General features: G+C 31.5%; 1 protein-coding gene across 1 annotated transcript; it reads left to right on the top strand.

The window, feature by feature from the left end:
• Positions 1-3,219: 3,219 nt before the first annotated feature.
• Positions 3,220-18,958, top strand: LOC101888889 (arrestin domain-containing protein 2). The gene is made up of 4 exons (XM_059132209.1): positions 3,220-3,422; positions 16,963-17,570; positions 17,651-17,833; positions 18,301-18,958. Exons 2-4 carry the CDS (start codon positions 17,112-17,114, stop codon positions 18,679-18,681), a joined length of 1,023 nt encoding a protein of 340 aa, XP_058988192.1. The 5' UTR covers positions 3,220-3,422; positions 16,963-17,111; the 3' UTR covers positions 18,682-18,958.
• Positions 18,959-19,588: the final 630 nt, after the last annotated feature.

The following is a 19,588-nucleotide window of genomic DNA, read 5'->3' as shown; positions in this document are numbered from 1 at the left end:
AACAGCAACAATGTAAGGCCTCGTAAATAATGATATTAGTTTAAAACAAACATCACAAACATACATTTCTTTTTAGATAAATATTAAAAAAAAAATCAAATCTTACTCTAAAGTGCTAATATTTTTGTGACATAATTTTCCTCAACTCCTCCTGCCGCTTTTTTGTGGGTGTTTTTGCACTTGTTTATATCATGTCGTTAGAATTGCACGCACCGTTGTTGTGAATTTTGGAGAGGGGCCAATTGGGCCCCCTCCTTTACTACTATCAACATTTAATAACCAAACGTATAGAAAAAAACTGAAGTGGCAATTGAAAATTTATTAAATTAAAAAAAAAAAAAACAAATGAACTTAAATGCATATTTTTTTGGTGTGTATTTATTAAGCCATAAACATTACAAGAATATATACAAATATTACAAAAGATATGAGCAAGAAGAAAAATAAAACAAAATACAATGCAAAATATTAATAGAATTTGTTGGAGGTGTTTTATTTACGATTAGAAGAATCTACATTTTTTACATTTAATTTTTTATTTTAAAATTTTATTGAATAAAAGTAAAAAATGTCGGAAATATCATCAAATTTTTAGAATAAGTTTAGATTTGTCCGAATTGGTCAACTTTGGCACGAATTATGGCCCTTGAAAAATTATTCTTTAAAGAAATCCATGTTGTTTCTAGTGCTTTGAAAAAATATTCTTTAAAAAATCCAACAGAAACAGGACCTATGAAGAAATATTCTTTAAAAAATCCAACAGAAACAGGACCTTTGAAAAAATATTCTTTAAAAAATCCAACAGAAACAGGACCTTTGAAAAAATATTCTTTAAAAAATCCAACAAAAACAGGACCTTTGAAAAAATATTCTTTAAAAAAATCCAACAGAAACAGGAACTTTGAAAAAAATATTCTTTAAAAAATCCAACAGAAACAGGACATTTGAAAAAAAATTCTTTAAAAAATCCAACAGAAACAGGACCTTTGAAAAAATATTCTTTAAAAAATCCAACAGAAACGGGACCTTTGAAAAAATATTCTTTAAAAAATCCTACAGAAACAGGACCTTTGAAAAAATATTCTTTAAAAAATCCAACAAAAACAGGACCTTTGAAAAAATATTCTTTAAAAAATCCAACAGAAACAGGACCTTTGAAAAAATATTCTTTAAAAAATCCAACAGAAACAGGACATTTGAAAAAAAATTCTTTAAAAAATCCAACAGAAACAGGACCTTTGAAAAAAATATTCTTTAAAAAATCCAACAGAAACGGGACCTTTGAAAAAATATTCTTTAAAAAATCCAACAAAAACAGGACCTTTGAAAAAATATTCTTTAAAAAATCCAACAGAAACGGGACCTTTGAAAAAATATTCTTTAAAAAATCCAACAAAAACAGGACCTTTGAAAAAATATTCTTTAAAAAATCGAACCGAAACAGGTCCTTTGAAAAAATATTCTTTAAAAATTCCACGTTGTTTCTGGTCCTTTAAAAATATTCTTTAAAAAATACACGTTGTTTAAAAAATCCAACAGAAACAGGACCTTTGAAAAAATATTCTTTAAAAAATCCAACAGAAACAGGACATTTGAAAAAAAATTCTTTAAAAAATCCAACAGAAACAGGACCTTTGAAAAAATATTCTTTAAAAAATCCAACAGAAACGGGACCTTTGAAAAAATATTCTTTAAAAAATCCAACAAAAACAGGGCCTTTGAAAAAATATTCTTTAAAAAATCGAACCGAAACAGGACCTTTGAAAAAATATTCTTTAAAAATTCCACGTTGTTTCTGGTCCTTTGAAAAAATATTCTTTAAAAAATCCTTCGAAAAAATATTCTTTAAAAAATTCACGTTGGTTCTGGTCCTTTGAAAAAATATTTTTTTAAAGTCCACATTGTTTCTGGTCCTTTGAAAATATATATTTTTTTAAATTCAAGTTGATTGGTCGAAAAAAATATTCTTTAAAAATCCTCGTTTATTGGTCGAAAAATATTCTTTAAAAATCCACGTTTATTGGTCAAAAAGAATATTCTTTAAAAATCCACGTTTATTGGTCGAAAAAAATATTCTTTAAAAATCCACGTTTATTGGTCAAAAAAAATATTCTTTAAAAATCCACGTTTATTGGTCGAAAAAAATATTCTTTAAAAATCCACGTTTATTGGTCGAAAAAAATATTCTTTAAAAATCCACGTTTATTGGTCAAAAAAAATATTCTTTAAAAATCCACGTTTATTGGTCGAAAAAAATATTCTTTAAAAATCCACGTTTATTGGTCGAAAAAAATATTCTTTAAAAATCCACGTTTATTGGTCGAAAAAAATATTCTTTAAAAATCCACGTTTATTGGTCGAAAAAAATATTCTTTAAAAATCCACGTTTATTGGTCGAAAAAAATATTCTTTAAAAATCCACGTTTATTGGTCGAAAAAAATATTCTTTAAAAATCCACGTTTATTGGTCGAAAAAAATATTCTTTAAAAATCCACGTTTATTGGTCGAAAAAAATATTCTTTAAAAATCCACGTTTATTGGTCGAAAAAAATATTCTTTAAAAATCCACGTTTATTGGTCGAAAAAAATATTCTTTAAAAATCCACGTTTATTGGTCAAAAAAAATATTCTTTAAAAATCCACGTTTATTGGTCGAAAAAAGTATTCTTTAAAAATCCACGTTTATTGGTCGAAAAAAAATTATTCTCTAAAAATCCACATTTATTGGTCGAAAAAAAATATTCTTTAAAAATCCACATTTATTGGTCGAAAAAATATTCGTTAAAAATCCACGTTTATTGGTCGAAAAAATATTCTTTAAAAATCCACGTTTATTGGTCGAAAAAATATTCTTTAAAAATCCACGTTTATTGGTCGAAAAATATATTCTTTAAAAATCCACGTTTATTGGTCGAAAAAAAATATTCTTTAAAAATCCACGTTTATTGGTCGAAAAATATTGTTTAAAATTCCAAGTTTATTGGTCGAAAAATATTGTTTAAAATTCCAAGTTTATTGGTCGAAAAAATATTCTTTAAAAATCCACGTTCATTAGTCGAAAAAAATATTCTTCGATTTTTTTAATTTAATTATCAAAACGCAAATCCCTATTTCTTAGCAGAAAATAATATTAAACTTTTTTCTCCGCTCTGACTTTGATCTGTTTTGCTCTCTCGCTCTGTATTAGCCATGGTGGTTTATGGGCTGCCCAAACAAGTCTTGTCTCAGTCAGTCATTTACTGAACGTGATTTAGCCAAGACGTGGTCTAACATTGCTCGCTCAGCAAAACCGAGACGAATAAACAGATCCCTCATAAAAGACGCGTTTTACCAGAATTTTGTGTTCTTATTTTTTTGTTTTTTAAGTACCACCACCAAAAAAATACCAACAACAAAAAATAAAATTTAAAAAGAAAAAAATGTGAGTTTCTGAAGAGTGTGTGAGTGTATGTGGAGGCAAAATTGAGCCAGAATTAGAAGATATGATTTAAAAAAAACGAATAAGAATTGCCAAAGAAAATTAAAAGAGTGTTCATTTAAATAACAAAAACAACAACAACGACAAAATAAGTTACTCCCCCGCATTTATCGTGAATTTGTGTGGGGGGTATTTCTTTTTTTGTAAAATCCATGCTTGAATGGTTGGATGACATTAATGCGTGAAATTATATTTGAAAAAAAAAGTAAAAACAACAACAACCAGCAACAACATGAGCTGGGCTTATTTGTAATTTATCCATGTCCATGATGTTTGATTTCCGACAACTATTATGGCATAGCATGAGTGCAGTCAGCCAAGCCAGTGTTGCACACGCACACACATGCACCAATACTTGGCCACGGAAATAGGCAACGACATTGTCAGCCAAATAACAATGATAACCGTCATCATCATCATTTTGTGTTTTGGTGTCTATATTTAATAATGATCACAGGTATTATGTATTTGTCTTGGGGAACCATTATTCGGGAAGTTAAAGTACTTAAAATGCAGTCAAGCATTTGCCATGGCAAAACATTCAACATTGCATACGCGACGACGTTTCCCAAGCCAGAGCCCAGCCAGCCAGCCAGGCAGTCAGTCATTTAAATCGACATTCAGGCCTTAGGCACACACACCGAAAATAACTTTGAAACGCTGAAATACAACAAAAAAGACCCCCTCCCGGCTGGATACTTGGGGCCAGGCACAAACATACATACATACACAAATATCCGTAGATCAGCTAAGCTCAGCGGGGTTGGGTGCCTCTCATAAGCTCTTTTCATTTACTTACGTGTGGCGCACAGTGATTTGTATGTCAAATCAATACCTTATTTTTTGGGATAAATTTAAAAAAATTCCATGTTTTTCGATATGTCCAAAAGATATTTTAATCGATTTGTCCCAAAAAATATTGGACGATTTGTTCCAGAAAATTATTTATTGTTCGAAAAAATATTCTTTAAAAATTCACGTTTTTTTGATCGATTTGTCCCAAAAAATATTGGACGATTTGTTCCAGAAAAATTAATTATTGGTCGAAAAAAATATTCTTAAAAAATCCATGTTTTTTTGATCGAAAAAAATATTCTTAAAAATCAACGTTTTTTTGATCGAAAAAAATATTCTTTAAAAATCCACGTTTTTTTTGATCGAAAAAAATATTCTTTAAAAATCCATGTTTTTTTGATCGAAAAAAATATTCTTTAAAAATCCACGTTTTTTGGTCGAAAAAAAAAAAATTCTTAAAAAATCCACGTTTTTTGATCGAAAAAAATATTCTTTAAAAATCCACGTTTTTTTGGTCGAAAAAAATATTCTTTAAAAATCCACGTATTTTTTGGCCGAAAAAAATAGTCTTTAAAAATCTACGTTTTTTTGGTCGAAAAAAATGTTCTTTAAAAATCCACGTTTTTTTGGTCGAAAAAAATATTCTTTAAAAAATATATGATTATGGGTCGAAAAAAATATTCTTTAAAAATCCACGTTTATTGGTCGAAAAAAATATTCTTTAAAAATCCAAGTTTATTGGTCGAAAAAATATTCTTACCTTTTACCTTATTTTTTGGGATAATTTAAAAAAATTCCATGTTTTTCGATATGTTCAAAAGAAATTTTGATCGATTTGTCAAAAAAAATATTGGTCGATTTGTTCCAAAAATTACTTTTACAAAATCCACGCTTACTGGTCGATTTGTTTCCTAAAATATACACATTGGTCGATTTGTTCTAAAAAATATGTTCACAATATCCACGCTTATTGAATGTCTTTAAAGAATATTGGTCGATTTGTCCCAAAAAAAAAAAAAAAAATGAACGATTTGTTAAAGAAAAAGTATTTTTACAAAATCCCCGCATATTGGTCGTTTTGTTTCCTTCAATATACATATTAGTCGATTTGTCCTAAAAAGAAATATTAATTAATAAAATTCAAGCCATTCAAGCTTTGTTCTCTAAAAAATATTGCCCGAATGTCCCAAAAAATATGGCCGAAAACACAAAATCGTTACTTTTTTATTCTTTTATCCCAGAAAAATGTTTTATAAAATAATCCACGTTTATTAGACGATTTGTCCCAAAACCAACAAAAAATTTATCGATTTTTCCCACAAAAATATTTAAAAAAAATGCACGCTTATTAGGCGATTTGTCCCAAAACCAACAAAAAATTAGTCGATTTATCCCAGAAAAAATATTTTTAAAAAATCCACGCTTATTAGTCGATTTGTCCCAAAACCAACTAAAAATAGGTCGATTTGTTCTAGAATATTTTTACAATAGCCCACGCTTATTTTTATCCCAAAAAAAAAAAATATTTTTAAAATAGTCCACGCTTATTTTTATACCAAAAAAATTTTTTTTTAAATAGTCCACGCTTATTTTTATCCCAAAAAAATGTTTTTAAAATAGTCCACGCTTATTTTTATCCACGCTTTTATTTTAAAAAATCCACGCTTGTTGGTCGATTTGTCCCAAAACCAATAAAAAATTTGGTTTATTTGTCCCAGAAAAAATATTTTTAAAAAAATCCGCTCTCTTTGCTCGATTTGTCTCAAACAAAAATAATTTAAAAAATTCCTGTTTATTGATCGATTTGTGTCACACAAAAAATATTTATTGTTCACAGAAAAATATTTTATTTTTTATTCATCGACTTGTCCTGGAAAAAATATATTTTAAAAAATTTACTTTTATTTATATATCCTAAAAAATATTGGCCAATATGTCGTAAAAATATTTTAAAACGCTTATCCCAGAAAAAATATTTTTTACAAGAATCTACGTTTATTGGTCGATTTGTCCCAAAAAATATTGGCCGATATGTTCTAGAAAAATGGTAAAAAAATTCAATGGTCGATTTGTCCAAAAAAAAAAAAAAAAAAATATTGACCGACATGTTCCAGAAAAATATTAAAAAATAACGTTTATTGGTGAACTTGTCTCAGAAATAATCATCTTCAAAATCCTAGTTTATTGGTCAAATTATCCTTAAAAGTTTATATATTTTTTTTTAAATTCTACATTGATTGGCCAAAATTTAAAATTAAAAAATCTTCTTAAAAATCCACATTTAAAAATATTATTTAAAAAATCCACGTTTAGTGGCTTGATGGTACTAAAAAAATCCACGTTTGGTCGCTGAGAGTGTTACAAAATCCACGTTTAGTGGCTTTAGGGACCTAAAAATATTCTTTAAAAAGACTGCTTTTACATTCTTCGTAGTCTTTAAAAATCCACGTTTGGTGGCTTGAGAGTCCATAAAAAATCGACGTTTAGTGGCTTTAGTGTCCTTAGAAATATTCTTTAAAAAATCTTTAAAAATCTGGCATGGTAGTACCTAAAATATCCACGTTTAGTGGATTTAAAAAATCTACGTTTAGTGGCTTGGGAATACTTAAAAAATCCACATTTAGTGGGTTGAGAGTCCTTAAAAATATTTTTTAAAAATATCTACCCTTAGTGAATTGGAAGTCCTTAAAAAATCCACGTTTTCTGGCTTCAAAATATTATTTAACAAATCAATGTTTAATGGCTTGAGGGTCCTTACAAATATTCTTTAACAAATCTACGTTAAAAAATATTTTTGAGTGTTCTTAAAAAATCCGCATGTATTGGAGAAGTTCCCCTTTAGAAACTGTTCTCTTATATATCAATGTCTATTAGTCTAATGGTCCTTTAAACTTTTCCAATTTAATTGTTCAAATAATTCGAAGGTTGGGCACTGAACTTAAATTCCTTAACAGTCCGAGTACCCAAATCTAAGAAATAAGGTTTTACCTTTGCAGAAAAGAAAAAAAATGAAAATATTTAAATTTAAAAGTTACAGCACTTTGACCAAAAGCCGATTTTAAATCACTGTGTGCCATTATTTTACAAAGTCAAGAGAGTGAGAGCCAAAGTGTCTAAACAAAACTTATTTGTGCATTGTGAGCATCTCTGCTGTAAACCAGTTGAGAATGTCAATTACGTGAGCCGAAAAAAATCACCCGTAACAAAATAACCAAACAAAGAGAGGGAGAACCAATGGGATAGAGAAGTAAATAAAATAACAACAAAAAATCCAAGTAAACTACCAACACACAGAGTGGGGAATAAAAATAACGCGAATCAACAACTGCACCAACAAAAACAATATATTCATATTGTGTTTGTTTTTTGCCAAGGTGCTGTGTAATACCTCATTACAGTAGTTGACTGTGACAACAAAAACAAAAGCACCAACAGCAACAACTTTAAACTTCCGAATAAAAACAAAACAGCGGGAAAATGCCAGTGGGACGAGAAAAATTGTGAGCTAACTTGTGTGTTACGAACTCTGTATTAATAGCAATTCTATGGAGAAAAGTGAAAATAATAATTTACATATAATAACTATTGAGTAATTGTTGAATGTGGACTATAAAATTGAACTTAGTTTTCATGGGAAGTCATTTATTGTCTCTTTTTTGAGAAATAGAATAAGTGAAATTAGTTTATTATGATATAAATAAAATGATCTTAATTTCTCAATCGGAATCAAAAAATATAAATTATTTTCAAACAATGTGACCAAAAACCTTGTTTTATGCGTAACAATATCAAATCGTGGTTTATTAACATTCATTAAGCCGTATTCCTAGATTATTACAAAATTTTCTTAAAATTGTAGTTGAATGGCAGTATTATATGAAACCTATAAATATTGCATATCTCATTTTATATCGAAAAAATTTCGATCAAATAAAATTTTAATATGCCAATTTTAGAGCAAATGAAAGTTAGAGATAGATTGATTTTTTAGAATTTGCCCTAAGAGCTTAAATGAGTGGAAAAACATTTTGTTTGTGTGTGGGTAATAGCAAACGGGATTTGCGGTGGGAAAAGAGAGATGCGATCGTGTACGGAAAAGTTCTCGGCATGAGTAGAATCTGTTCGATTTCAAACGAATTTCGATTTCGAACGAATTTTGCTCACACTTAAAAACGAGGAAAACAAACTCACTCGAGCGACATCGCAAAAGAGGAGTTTGCTCAATGTTTGCTCTTTTTCGATTTTTTGAATGAAACCTGCTATGAAATGCCCCATCTTATTATACCCTCAGCCATATGACTAGAGAGAGTATATATCAATTTATACGGCCAAAACGCGCTACATCGAAATAAAGGTTTTAGACCCTACATCTCTTTGAACCGAATCCGTTTCAGGACATTCGGAGTCGAACGAACTATGTCCGGCCGTCTGTCTGCCTGGCTGATGAGCACGATAACTCTCGAAGGAAGTATCCGATTTAGTCGAAACTTGGTACATCGTAATATTATTGCCAACCATAGATCGAGTTGGGAGATGAGCAATATCGGTCCACTCCTTCTGATACCTCCCACACAAAATGTCGACATTTTCAAAGAAAAATAATTTACTGCACAGAAATAGAAAGAATAATCCGATTTTGTTCCAACTTTGCGAATCCAAATGTTTGCATCAGTGCCATGTCAGGTGTGAAAATGGACAATATCGGTACACTCCATCAAGTACCTACCCCACAAAGGTTAAAATTTTTGAATAATTATAAATTTTCTAAAATGTGATGTAAGATTACGATTGTCTTAAAATTACCCATATCACAATATTTTTAATAATCCAAGGTCTGGTGCAAAGATGGAATCTATCGGCCCACTCCTTCTGGTACCTCCCCCACAAAAGGTCGAAATTTTCAAAAAGTATTTTTTGCACAGAAAGAGAAGCAATAATCCGATGTTGCTCCAACTTTGCAAATCATAATATTTCCATCAGGGCTAGGTCAGGTGCGAAAATGGACAATATCGGTACATTCCATCAAGTACCTACCCCACAAAGGTTAAAAATTTTGAATAATTATAAATGTTCTAAAATGTGATGTAAGGGTCCGATTGTCTGGTGTGAAATTGGAATATTTCGGTCTACTCCTTCTGGTACCTGCCGCACAAGGGGTCAACATTTTGAATATTCATGAGGCTCATAAAACACGAAATTAATATCCGATTCTATTCAGACTTGGCACATCTCAATATTTCTATGAACACAAGATCTGTTATAAAGATGGTAGAGATCGGTCCATTCCTTCGGGTACTTCCCCCTCAAAAGGTTAAAGTTTTGAATGACCAAAACGATCATAAAATCCGAAATAAGCATTCGATTCTCTTCAAATGACACACATTACAATATTTTAATTAAACCAAGGTCTGGTTTGAAGATGGAATATATCGGTTTACTCCTTCTGGTACCTCCCCCACAAAGGGTCAAAATTTCAAATATTCATGAAGCTCATAGAACGGGAAATTAACATCCGATTCGATTTAGACTTGGCATATCTCTATATTTCTATTAACACAAGATGTGTCATAAAGATGCTAGAGATCGGACCATTCCTTCTGGTACTTCCCCCTCAAAGGGTCAAAGTTTTGAGTAACCAAAACGATCATAAAATCCGAAATAAGCATTCGGTTCTCTTCAAATTACACACATTACTATATTTTTATTACCCCAAGGTCTGGTGTGAAATTGGAATATTTCAATCTACTCCTTCTGGTACCTCCCAAAGGGTCAAAATTCTGAATATTTATGAAGCTCATAAAACACGAAATTAACATACTATTCCATTCAATCTTGGCACATCTCAATATTTCTATCAACTCAAAATCTGTTATAAAGATGGCAGAGATCGGACCTTTTCTTCTGCTACCTCCCCCACAAAGTTTCAAAGTTTTGAATGACGAAAACAATTATAAAATCCGAAATAAGCATCCGGTTCTCTTCATATTTCACACATCACAATATTTTTGTAACCCCAAGGTCTGGTGTGAAATTGGGATATATCACTCCTCTCCTTCTGGTACCTCCCTCACAAAGGGTCAACATTTTGAATATTTATGAAGCTCATAAAAAGCGAAATTAACATCCGATTCCATTCGGACTTGGCACATTTAAATATTTCCATCAACACAAAATCTGTTATAAAGATGGTAGAGATCGGACCTTTCCTTCTGGTACCTCCCCCACAAAGGGTCAACGTTTTGAATAACCAAAACGATTACAAAATCCGAAATAAGCATCAGGTTCTCTTTATGTATTACACATCACAATATTTGTGGTCTGGTGTGAAATTGGGATATATCGATCCTCTCCTTTTGGTACCTGCCCCAAAAAGGTTAAAATTTTGAATATCCATCAAGCCCATAAAACACGAAATTAACATCTGATTCCATTCGGACTTGGCCCATCTAAATATTTCCATTAACACAAAATCTGTTATAAAGATGGTAGAGATCGGGTCATTCCTTCTGGTACTTTTCCCACAAAGGGTTCAAGGTATTTGAAAAACAAAACGTTCTAAGAAAGCGAGATAAGCATCCAACTTTCTTCAAATTCCACACATCCTTAAAATTTTGCACATTCCAATATTTCTTATCCGTATTAGATGAAGTATGAAAATGGAAAACTTCGTTCCGCTATATCTGTTCACTCTCATATATTTCTATATTTTCCAAAAATTTTGACATAACTCATATAAAGTATAGGAAATAGTCGATATAGTCCAAATCTGGCACGATGTAATATTTATATAAGTCTTAAGTCAGATACGAATTGGTCAACATTGGCCATCTACTTCGAAACCTCCCCCATATAGGGTCAACAGTTTGAATAATCATAACTCTAGGCTGGGGGTATACATACATCTGTTGGCAATATCGACTGATACTATTTTACTTGTTTTTTTTTTAATATTTCGAAAGGACTCTCTTAGCTATTTTGAGGACCCTTTTTTCAAAAGACTCTTTTTGATTTTTTTTTTAAGAAAAAAAAATATTTTTCTCTTCACTTTGCTTGGCTTGTGTAATAAATGTTCTACTTCCGATCGTAGCACAATCACAGACAATAAATTGAATTGAATGTGTAACCCAATTCTTTGACCACAAATTAAAACGTTTTCACGCCACGCAATACTGGTTTCACAAATATAACCTCAATTTCGGCACGTGAAACAAGTTTATTTTTGCTCTGTTGCTTTTGTACATTAATTATTAATTAAATAATTACTATTAATTTTAAATATCACAAAAAATTAGATTTTCAATGAGGAAATAAAAATTAGCTATTTGTTTCAAGTGTTCGTAGGTAGAATAATTTTGACAGCGGTTCTTTTATTTGTATTTCCATATTAATATTTTGGAATTTCAATTTTTTTTTCTAATTTTTTATATGGTTATGAGAACATGAACACTTGAAATGCTACACATCTATAGACATATGTAGATATATTCTTGTACGTAAATCCCATTTAGTTTTGGAATTATTATACAACTTTTGTTGGCTCTATCCAATTTTGTGCATGCCATTATCATCGTCGACGGCGATCTTTGTTGTGGGCAACAAATCAAGGTCAAAATCTCACATCATCACCGTTCAACAGAGCAGTATAGTTCTCTTGCCAAAGCTTCGGCTGGTAGATGGCAGAGAATGAAAAGAAAAGAAAAAAAACCAATAAGGAAAAGTCAAAAGTCAGGCAGGGCCCGACTTTATGATACCCTACACCACTAGGCATATTTAGCAGAGTGTGATGATGGTATGAGCCACCATAACAGCCGATGGTCGCTCTCTGCTGGTATTAATCTACCGTGACATCAGAATAAATGCCGAATATTATAGCGAAAATGTTCTGGAGGGTGTATTAAAGCCTTGGGCAAGCAAACATTTTGGCCGCAGCACCATCACACTCAGCACGCGCCACTCTAGAATGGTTACAAAATGAGGTTCCTCGCTTCATTTCCAGCGCACAATTGGCAACAAAATCTCCGGATACCAATCCGTTGGACTATTGTGTCTGCAGTATTTTGGAAAGCAAGGTTGGCACTAAAAAATACCAAAGTGTCGATCACTTCAAGCAAGCGCTTCGCCGGGAATAGGTCAAAATACCGCAGAGAAACAATCGGGCAATGTGTGACGGTTTCATTTACCGTTGGAAGGCCATAATTCGTGCAAAAGCTGAACAATTCGAACAAATCTCAACTTATTCTAAAATTTGATGCTATTTCCGACATTTTTTACTTTCATTCAAAAAATTTTTTTTAAAAAATGGCGTTTGATTTACATGCTTCTAGACTGAATTCGGTCGGATGTGCAAAAATTCAGGTCATTTGAACTGATATTGGTCATTTGGTGCACAATTATCCCGAAATCGGAGGATGATATATATGGCAGCTATATCCAAATCTGAACCGATCTTGAAAAAAATTGGCAGAGGTATTTCTGGGATGTATCTGATATCTGGTATTAAATATCATTCTTCTGGAGTGCATATTACGAATGTGAGGAACTTTAAGACCAAATCGGAAAAAACATATATATATGGGAGCTATAGGTATCTCTGCCCCGATTTTCCCCAAATGTTATATACTTGCTTCAAGACTGAATTCGGTCAAATGTGCCAAAATTCAGGACATTTGGACCGGTATTGGAAATTTAGTGCAGAATTAATCCGAAATCGGTTAAAGATATACATGGGAGCTATATCCAAATCTGAATCGATCTTGATAAAATTTAACGAAGGTATTTTTGAGCTAAATTTGATATATTTCTCCAAATATCGTTGTTACAGAGTGCATATTACGGCTGCGGAGGACAAAACTAACAAATCGGATGAACAATATATATGGGAGCTATAGCTATATCTAAACCGATTTTCACCAAATTTGATGTACTTATTTCTTGGCTCAATTTGATCGTAAGTGTCAAATTCCATACCATTTGGGCCAATATTACACGTTCGGTGCACAAAAAAAGGCAAATCGGACGAAGATATATATGGGAGCTATGTCTAATTTTTGACCGATTCTCACCAATTTCAATAGGGTTCGTCCTTGCGATAAAAAAATAACTTGTGCAAAATTTCATCTGGATTGGGAAATAAATGCGACCTGTACTTTGCTTACAAAAATACATGGACAGACAGACGGAGGGACATGCATAAATCGACCCTGTTGCAAACAAATGCCCTTACCCACTGTATGTGGTGTAGGGTCTAAAAATACAAAACTCGACGAGGTAAAATACAAATATGCCGGGACTTGACAAACTTTTTTTGTTGATTTCATTTACCTTTTAGAAAAAATTTATTTTTTATGGGCGGGCATTAAACCGCCTCACAAGTTTGTAATGAACTCTATCTTTCAAAGAATATTTTTTTTAAAAAAAAAAAAAAAGATTCATATTTTTTTTTTAATTTTTGAGGAGCCAGACTTAATTTTTTTTTTTTTTTTTTGAAAAATTTTTAAACCTCCAAAAATTCAAATTTTATAGAGCCATAGTTGCAGATTTCATAAGAAAGTTCTTTAAAGCTAAATACATGATTTTTTATAAATTATTAACAATAAACTAGAATTTTCAAAGAATCACTTTTTCGAAAACAAAAGACTTAAGACGCGAACCCTTTTTCACTCAATTTCAAAAATTTTCATCTGCCCCCCAAAAGTCTACCGGTTTAATGCGGAACGTTTTGTTTTGTATGTTAATATGTGTAATTATGTGTGGAAATACTGCACACTCGCACATATGGCTGGACACTAACACATACATGTGTATGTGTATCATTTTTATATGGGAGGTTTGTTTGTTCATTTAACATTTTATGAATAGTTTTTTTTAAGCGTCGCTCAGCTTGAAGGTAATAAACGTTTTTTTAGTTTGTTGATGTTTTTGCTGTTGTTGCTGTTGTTTTTTTTATGGAAGTTCCCATTAAATCCAAAGGCTTGTTCGCATTGTTAGATCATAGCCGGGAGTTGTGTTTTTTGTGCGATTATTTTTTTTTCTTCTTTTTTTTTGCAATTCGAATTATAAAAACAAACAAAACCGAATAAAGCCCATTGTTCGTTAACGACCAAAGCGATAAAAGGTCAATGTAAAGTTACGTCTAAAACTGTGACACTGCTCCAATTGTGCTATGTGGTGAACCAATTCACGTAATCGGTCTTTTTGATTCCACTTCTTGCCGTCCTGCAATGGGTTAAAAACTTGTTTAAATTTTGTGTGTGAGTTTTTTTTTCGAATTCCATTGAATCAACAAAGCATTGCAAGCAACATCCGCCACACCAAATAAAATTCGTCACTTCACAGCCAGCTGAATGGGTGTCATTGTATTGATGAATATGCATAAGAAAATTGTATGGATTCGAAAATTAATACAAAAAATATATGGGTAAAAGAAATTATCACATAAAATAAAAAAGTTTGAAAAAATACTTTTTAAAAAATCCACGTTTTGTGGTTCAATGGTCCTTGAAAATATTCTTTAAAAACCCCAAGTTTATTGGTCTAAGCGCTTTTGAAAAAATATTCTTCGAAAAATCCACGTTTATTGGTCTGAAGGTCCTTGAAACAAAATATTCTATAAAAGTCAATTTTTATTTGTCTGAAGGTCCTTGAGAAAAATATTCTATAAAAATTAATTTTTTTTTTTGACCGAAGATCCTTGAGGAGAAATATTCTTTAAAAATCAATTTTTTTTGTCCGAAGATCCTTGAGGAAAAATCTTCTTAATAAATCTATTTTATTTGTCTGAAGGTCCTTGAGAAAATTATTCTTTAAAAATCAATTAGGTTCTTGAAAAAAATATTATTTTAAAAATCCACGTTTATTGGTCTTTTGGTCCTTGAACATTTTTCTTTTAAAAATCCACGTTTATTGGTCTTTTGGTCCTTGAACATTTTTCTTTTAAAAATCCACGTTTATTGGTCTGAAGGTCCTTGAAAAAATATTCTTTGAAAAAATCCACGTTTATTGGTCTGAAGGTCCTTGAAAAAATATTCTTTGAAAAAATCCACGTTTATTGGTCTGAAGGTCCTTGAAAAAATATTCTTTGAAAAAATCCACGTTTATTGGTCCTTTAAAAATATTCTTTGAAAAAATCCACGTTTATTGGTCCTTTAAAAATATTCTTTGAAAAAATCCACGTTTATTGGTCCTTTAAAAATATTCTTTGAAAAAATCCACGTTTATTGGTCCTTTAAAAATATTCTTTAAAAAATCCACGTTTATTGATCTTTAGGTTCTTGAAAAAATATTATTTTAAAAATCCACGTTTATTGGTCCTTTAAAAATATTCTTTGAAAAAATCCACGTTTATTGGTCCTTTAAAAATATTCTTTGAAAAAATCCACGTTTATTGGTCCTTTAAAAATATTCTTTAAAAAATCCACGTTCATTGGTCTCTTGGTCCTTGGAAAATATTCTTTAAAAAATCCACGTTTATTGGTCTTTTGGTCCTTGGAAAATATTCTTTAAAAAATCCACTTTTATTGGTTCAATGGTCCATGAAAAAAATTCTTTAAAACCCAGGTTTATTGGTCTTTTGGTCCTTGAAAAAACCTTCTCTAAAAATACACTTTCATTGGTTAAATGGTCCTTGGAAAAATATTCTTTAAAAAATGGTCCTTGAAAAAAATTCTTTAAAACTCCAGATTTATTGATCTTTTTTCCTTGAAAAAAACCTTATCTAAGAATACACTTTTATTGGTTAAATAGTCCTTCAAAAGTTTTGCTTTAAAAAGTCCACTTCTATTGGTTAATTAGGCCTTCGAATATGCTTTAAAAATCCAAGTTTATTGGTCACTTGAATCTTGAAAAAAAAAAATTTCAAAACCTGAAACCTATGTCGGGGATGTACCAGAATAAATGGACCGATCTCTACCATCTTAATAACAGATCTTGTGTTGATGGAAATATTGAGATGTACCAAGTCTGAATGAAATCTGATGTTGATTTCGAGTTTTATGAGCTTCATGAATATTTAAAATTGTGGTCCCAGAAGGAGTGAACCGAAATATCCCCTTGATTAATAAAAATATTTTGATGTGTGTAATTTGAAGACACTATAACACATACATTACATTTTATAAAAGTTATAATTATTTAAATTTTTGACCCTTTGTGAAGAAGGTACTTGATGGAGTGGAGCTATACTATCTATTTTCGCACATGACTTAAGAAGATATTAGGATTCGTAAAGTTGGGGCAAAATCGGATTATCCTTTCACTTTCTGTGCAGTAGATTATTTTATTTTAAAATGTTAACATTTTGTGTGGGAGGTACTAGAAGGAGTGAACCGATATTGCCCATCTCTGAACTCGCTAAATCGACCCCAAATATCCTGAAACAAATTTAGTCCAAAGAGACCTAGGTTCTAAAACCGTTATTTCGATGAGGTACATTTTGACCGTATCAAATGATATATATCCTGTCTAGCCATATCGCTGAGGGTATAAAAAGTCCACGGTTAAAGCTATACAAATTTTCACAAAATAAACAATTATATTGAAGTCTCTTTTGAACGTGCTCTTAAAATAAAAAGAATCTCCAGAAATTGCTCTAAAACACCATGATTATGGCTGTTAAGAATCTTCAGATATAGTCTAAAAAATCCACTTAATTTACATCAATTAATTTTAAAAATTTCATACCTATTTCCAGTTAAATCTCCCGCTGCAGCTTGACCGCACACATAATCAGACGGAAACCCCTCTACGACAATATGCTACTAAACTAGGAGTACCCAAAGATTTTCCTCACAAACACCACCACAACAAACGCCAACAAAGAATTTCACAAAATCACACAAAATGCCAAGAAAACTTTTAAAATTCCTCATAATATTCGACAACACTTCATTGCTCTACTTCCCCGGGCAATTTCTATCGGGTCGTGTCCTCTTAGAGCTGCAAGATGATACACCGGCGTTGGGTTTACATTTTCATGTCGTGGGTGAGGGTGTAGTGCGGGCAGGCTCCGCACGACAAGAACGTGGCACATATGATAAGGAGAATTATATAGATTTTCGTATGCGTCTCTTGGGTGATGTTGATCAGGGGCCGACAGTGCTATCACCGGGTATTCATAGTTTTCCCTTTAAGCTGGGATTACCTATGGGTCTGCCATCGACATTTTTGGGACGTTATGGCTGGATTCAGTATTACTGCAAAGCAGCTTTGCGGGAGACCAATGGCTTGATACACAAAAATCATCAGGTGTTTATTGTCATGAATCCCATCGATTTGAATATGGAGAAACCAATATTGTCGGTAAGTTCTTCATTGAGTGCGAGGAACATAATATTTTATTTGTTGTTTTTCTTATTCATTTTTGTTACTTACATTTTTAGCAACCCTTCACCTGTGAGGTGGAACACAAAATGGGTGTGGCCTGTGTGGGCGGTGGTCTGGTCAAATGTCGTGTAGCTTTAGATCGTGGTGGTTATGTGCCCGGCGAAAGTGTCCTGGTAACGGCCTTTATTTCCAATCACAGTAATGTTACCATAAAACGGACCAAAGCTTCGTTAACAGAGGTAAGTAAAAATCGGACTGCTTTCCAGGGTTTAAATGGTGATATTTGGTAATCTTGACCCATAAATGTAAGAAATATTTATTAAATGGCTTGCTTTTCCATAGTCTTACCATTTTTACTCCCATTCGATTAAAAATATCGATAAATGATCAACGATAACATTCAATGCATTTGTGAAGTTTGTCAAACTCTTCATTTCCGTTTCTCAGCAAATCGATGAGAGACTCTCTAGCCTTTGCAAAAACGGAGTGTTGTAAAGAAAATTGTAACACAATGGACACTAATAAATTTGCCTAATTTAAATGAAGGAAGTTATGACAAAAAATTCTATGCTTTCATATTAATCTACTGCTGTATATTGCAAAGGCGGGTGAGCATGAGAGTTGCCAAACTGCCCATTTCTTTCTCTCTTGCTTTATGTTGCTTAAAATGAAAATAACCGCCTTTTTTTCTTCCTTTTCCCCATAGACTGTGGAATATCTGGCTCGTGGTAAAGTGGTGCAAACGGAAAAACGTGCTTTAGCTGTCTTAGTCAGAGGTAAAATACGTCCGGGCGGCAAGGATGAATGGCAAAACGATAGCCTCTATGTACCGCCGTTGCCGCCAACAAATTTGCATGGCTGCCATTTAATACGAATTGCCTACGATGTGTTCTTTGTCATTGAGCCCAAGTCATTAGAAAAGGAAATCAAACTGCAGTTGCCCATATTGTTGGGCACCTATCCATTCCGTTCGCCGGCCAATGACATCTCAAATACATGGCCTGATTCGGTGCTTAAACCAGATACCCATTATCCCTCATCATTGCCAATATTTCGACCTTGGTTGAATGACAAACCGGAAAATTGAAAGAAAAAAATCACGATTTTATTTAATTTTTTGTTTTTTTTTTAACTTAGATTTTGTGTGTATTAAAAAATGCTAACAATTTAAGCCGATCTGAAACGGAATTCCAAACATGGAAAAGTAAGACTTGAAAATGTATGAAGAGAAAAAAAAACTTGATGAAGTAATCCAAGAAGAAAAAAAATTGCAAGTTTTTCGGCACGCAATCTTTAAACTATACGCCTCCACCACCAAATTGTTTCAAAGTCATTGAGTTTGTGTTTTTTTATTATTTTTTTTTTTTTTAAAGAGAGAAAAAAGTTATAATTTTAAAGCAGCCGTTGGTTTTGTTTTTGTAAGAAAATAACAAATGTTGAGAAAAGAAAAAAGTATCCGGCCATACTATTATTTTTTTGTGAAAACAAAATTTGATTTATCTTAATTATAGGTACTTATATAATTATATTATTAATAAAAATATATCAAATTCTTAATATTTTTTAATTTGTCTGTAATAATCTATTATTATTTTTATTGTAATTATTGATATATTTCGTAATATTAATTAATAAGCTGTGTGTGTATAATAAATGCTTATATGTTATTATTTTTTACTATTTTCCAATACTGACTTGAATAATGATGAAAATCACGAATACAAAAATTTGAGAGTTTTTTTTAGGAAAAATTCAACTGAAAGTAAGGGGAGGGATTTCCTGTTCTGAAAATAACAAGTCCAATTTTAATGCATTTGATGTATTTTAAAATGGCTTTTTTTCTAGAGAAAATAACTATCCCAAAAAAGGACATATTCAACATTTTAAAATGAGATCTCTTAAAGAAGTTTTTGAGTCGTGAATCAGAAAGAGAAAAAGTGGATCATAAATTATCAGTTACCATATAGGAGGTCAGGCTTCATTTTGGTTCAATC

Source organism: Musca domestica, unplaced genomic scaffold (assembly GCF_030504385.1).
Source record: "Musca domestica strain aabys unplaced genomic scaffold, Musca_domestica.polishedcontigs.V.1.1 115, whole genome shotgun sequence".
NCBI classification, from domain to species: domain Eukaryota; kingdom Metazoa; phylum Arthropoda; class Insecta; order Diptera; family Muscidae; genus Musca; species Musca domestica.
The sequence above is the reverse complement of the archived record's forward strand: the minus strand, read 5'-3'. Positions and strand labels throughout refer to the sequence as shown.

Excerpts from the sequence above, each read along its gene's own strand:
- LOC101888889 (XM_059132209.1), top strand. The coding sequence starts at position 17,112 with ATGCCAAGAAAACTTTTAAAATTCCTCATAATATTCGACAACACTTCA. Across the intron at positions 17,571-17,650 it reads TGGAGAAACCAATATTGTCG|CAACCCTTCACCTGTGAGGT; the intron begins GTAAGTTCTTCA and ends TTACATTTTTAG. Across the intron at positions 17,834-18,300 it reads CCAAAGCTTCGTTAACAGAG|ACTGTGGAATATCTGGCTCG; the intron begins GTAAGTAAAAAT and ends TTTTCCCCATAG.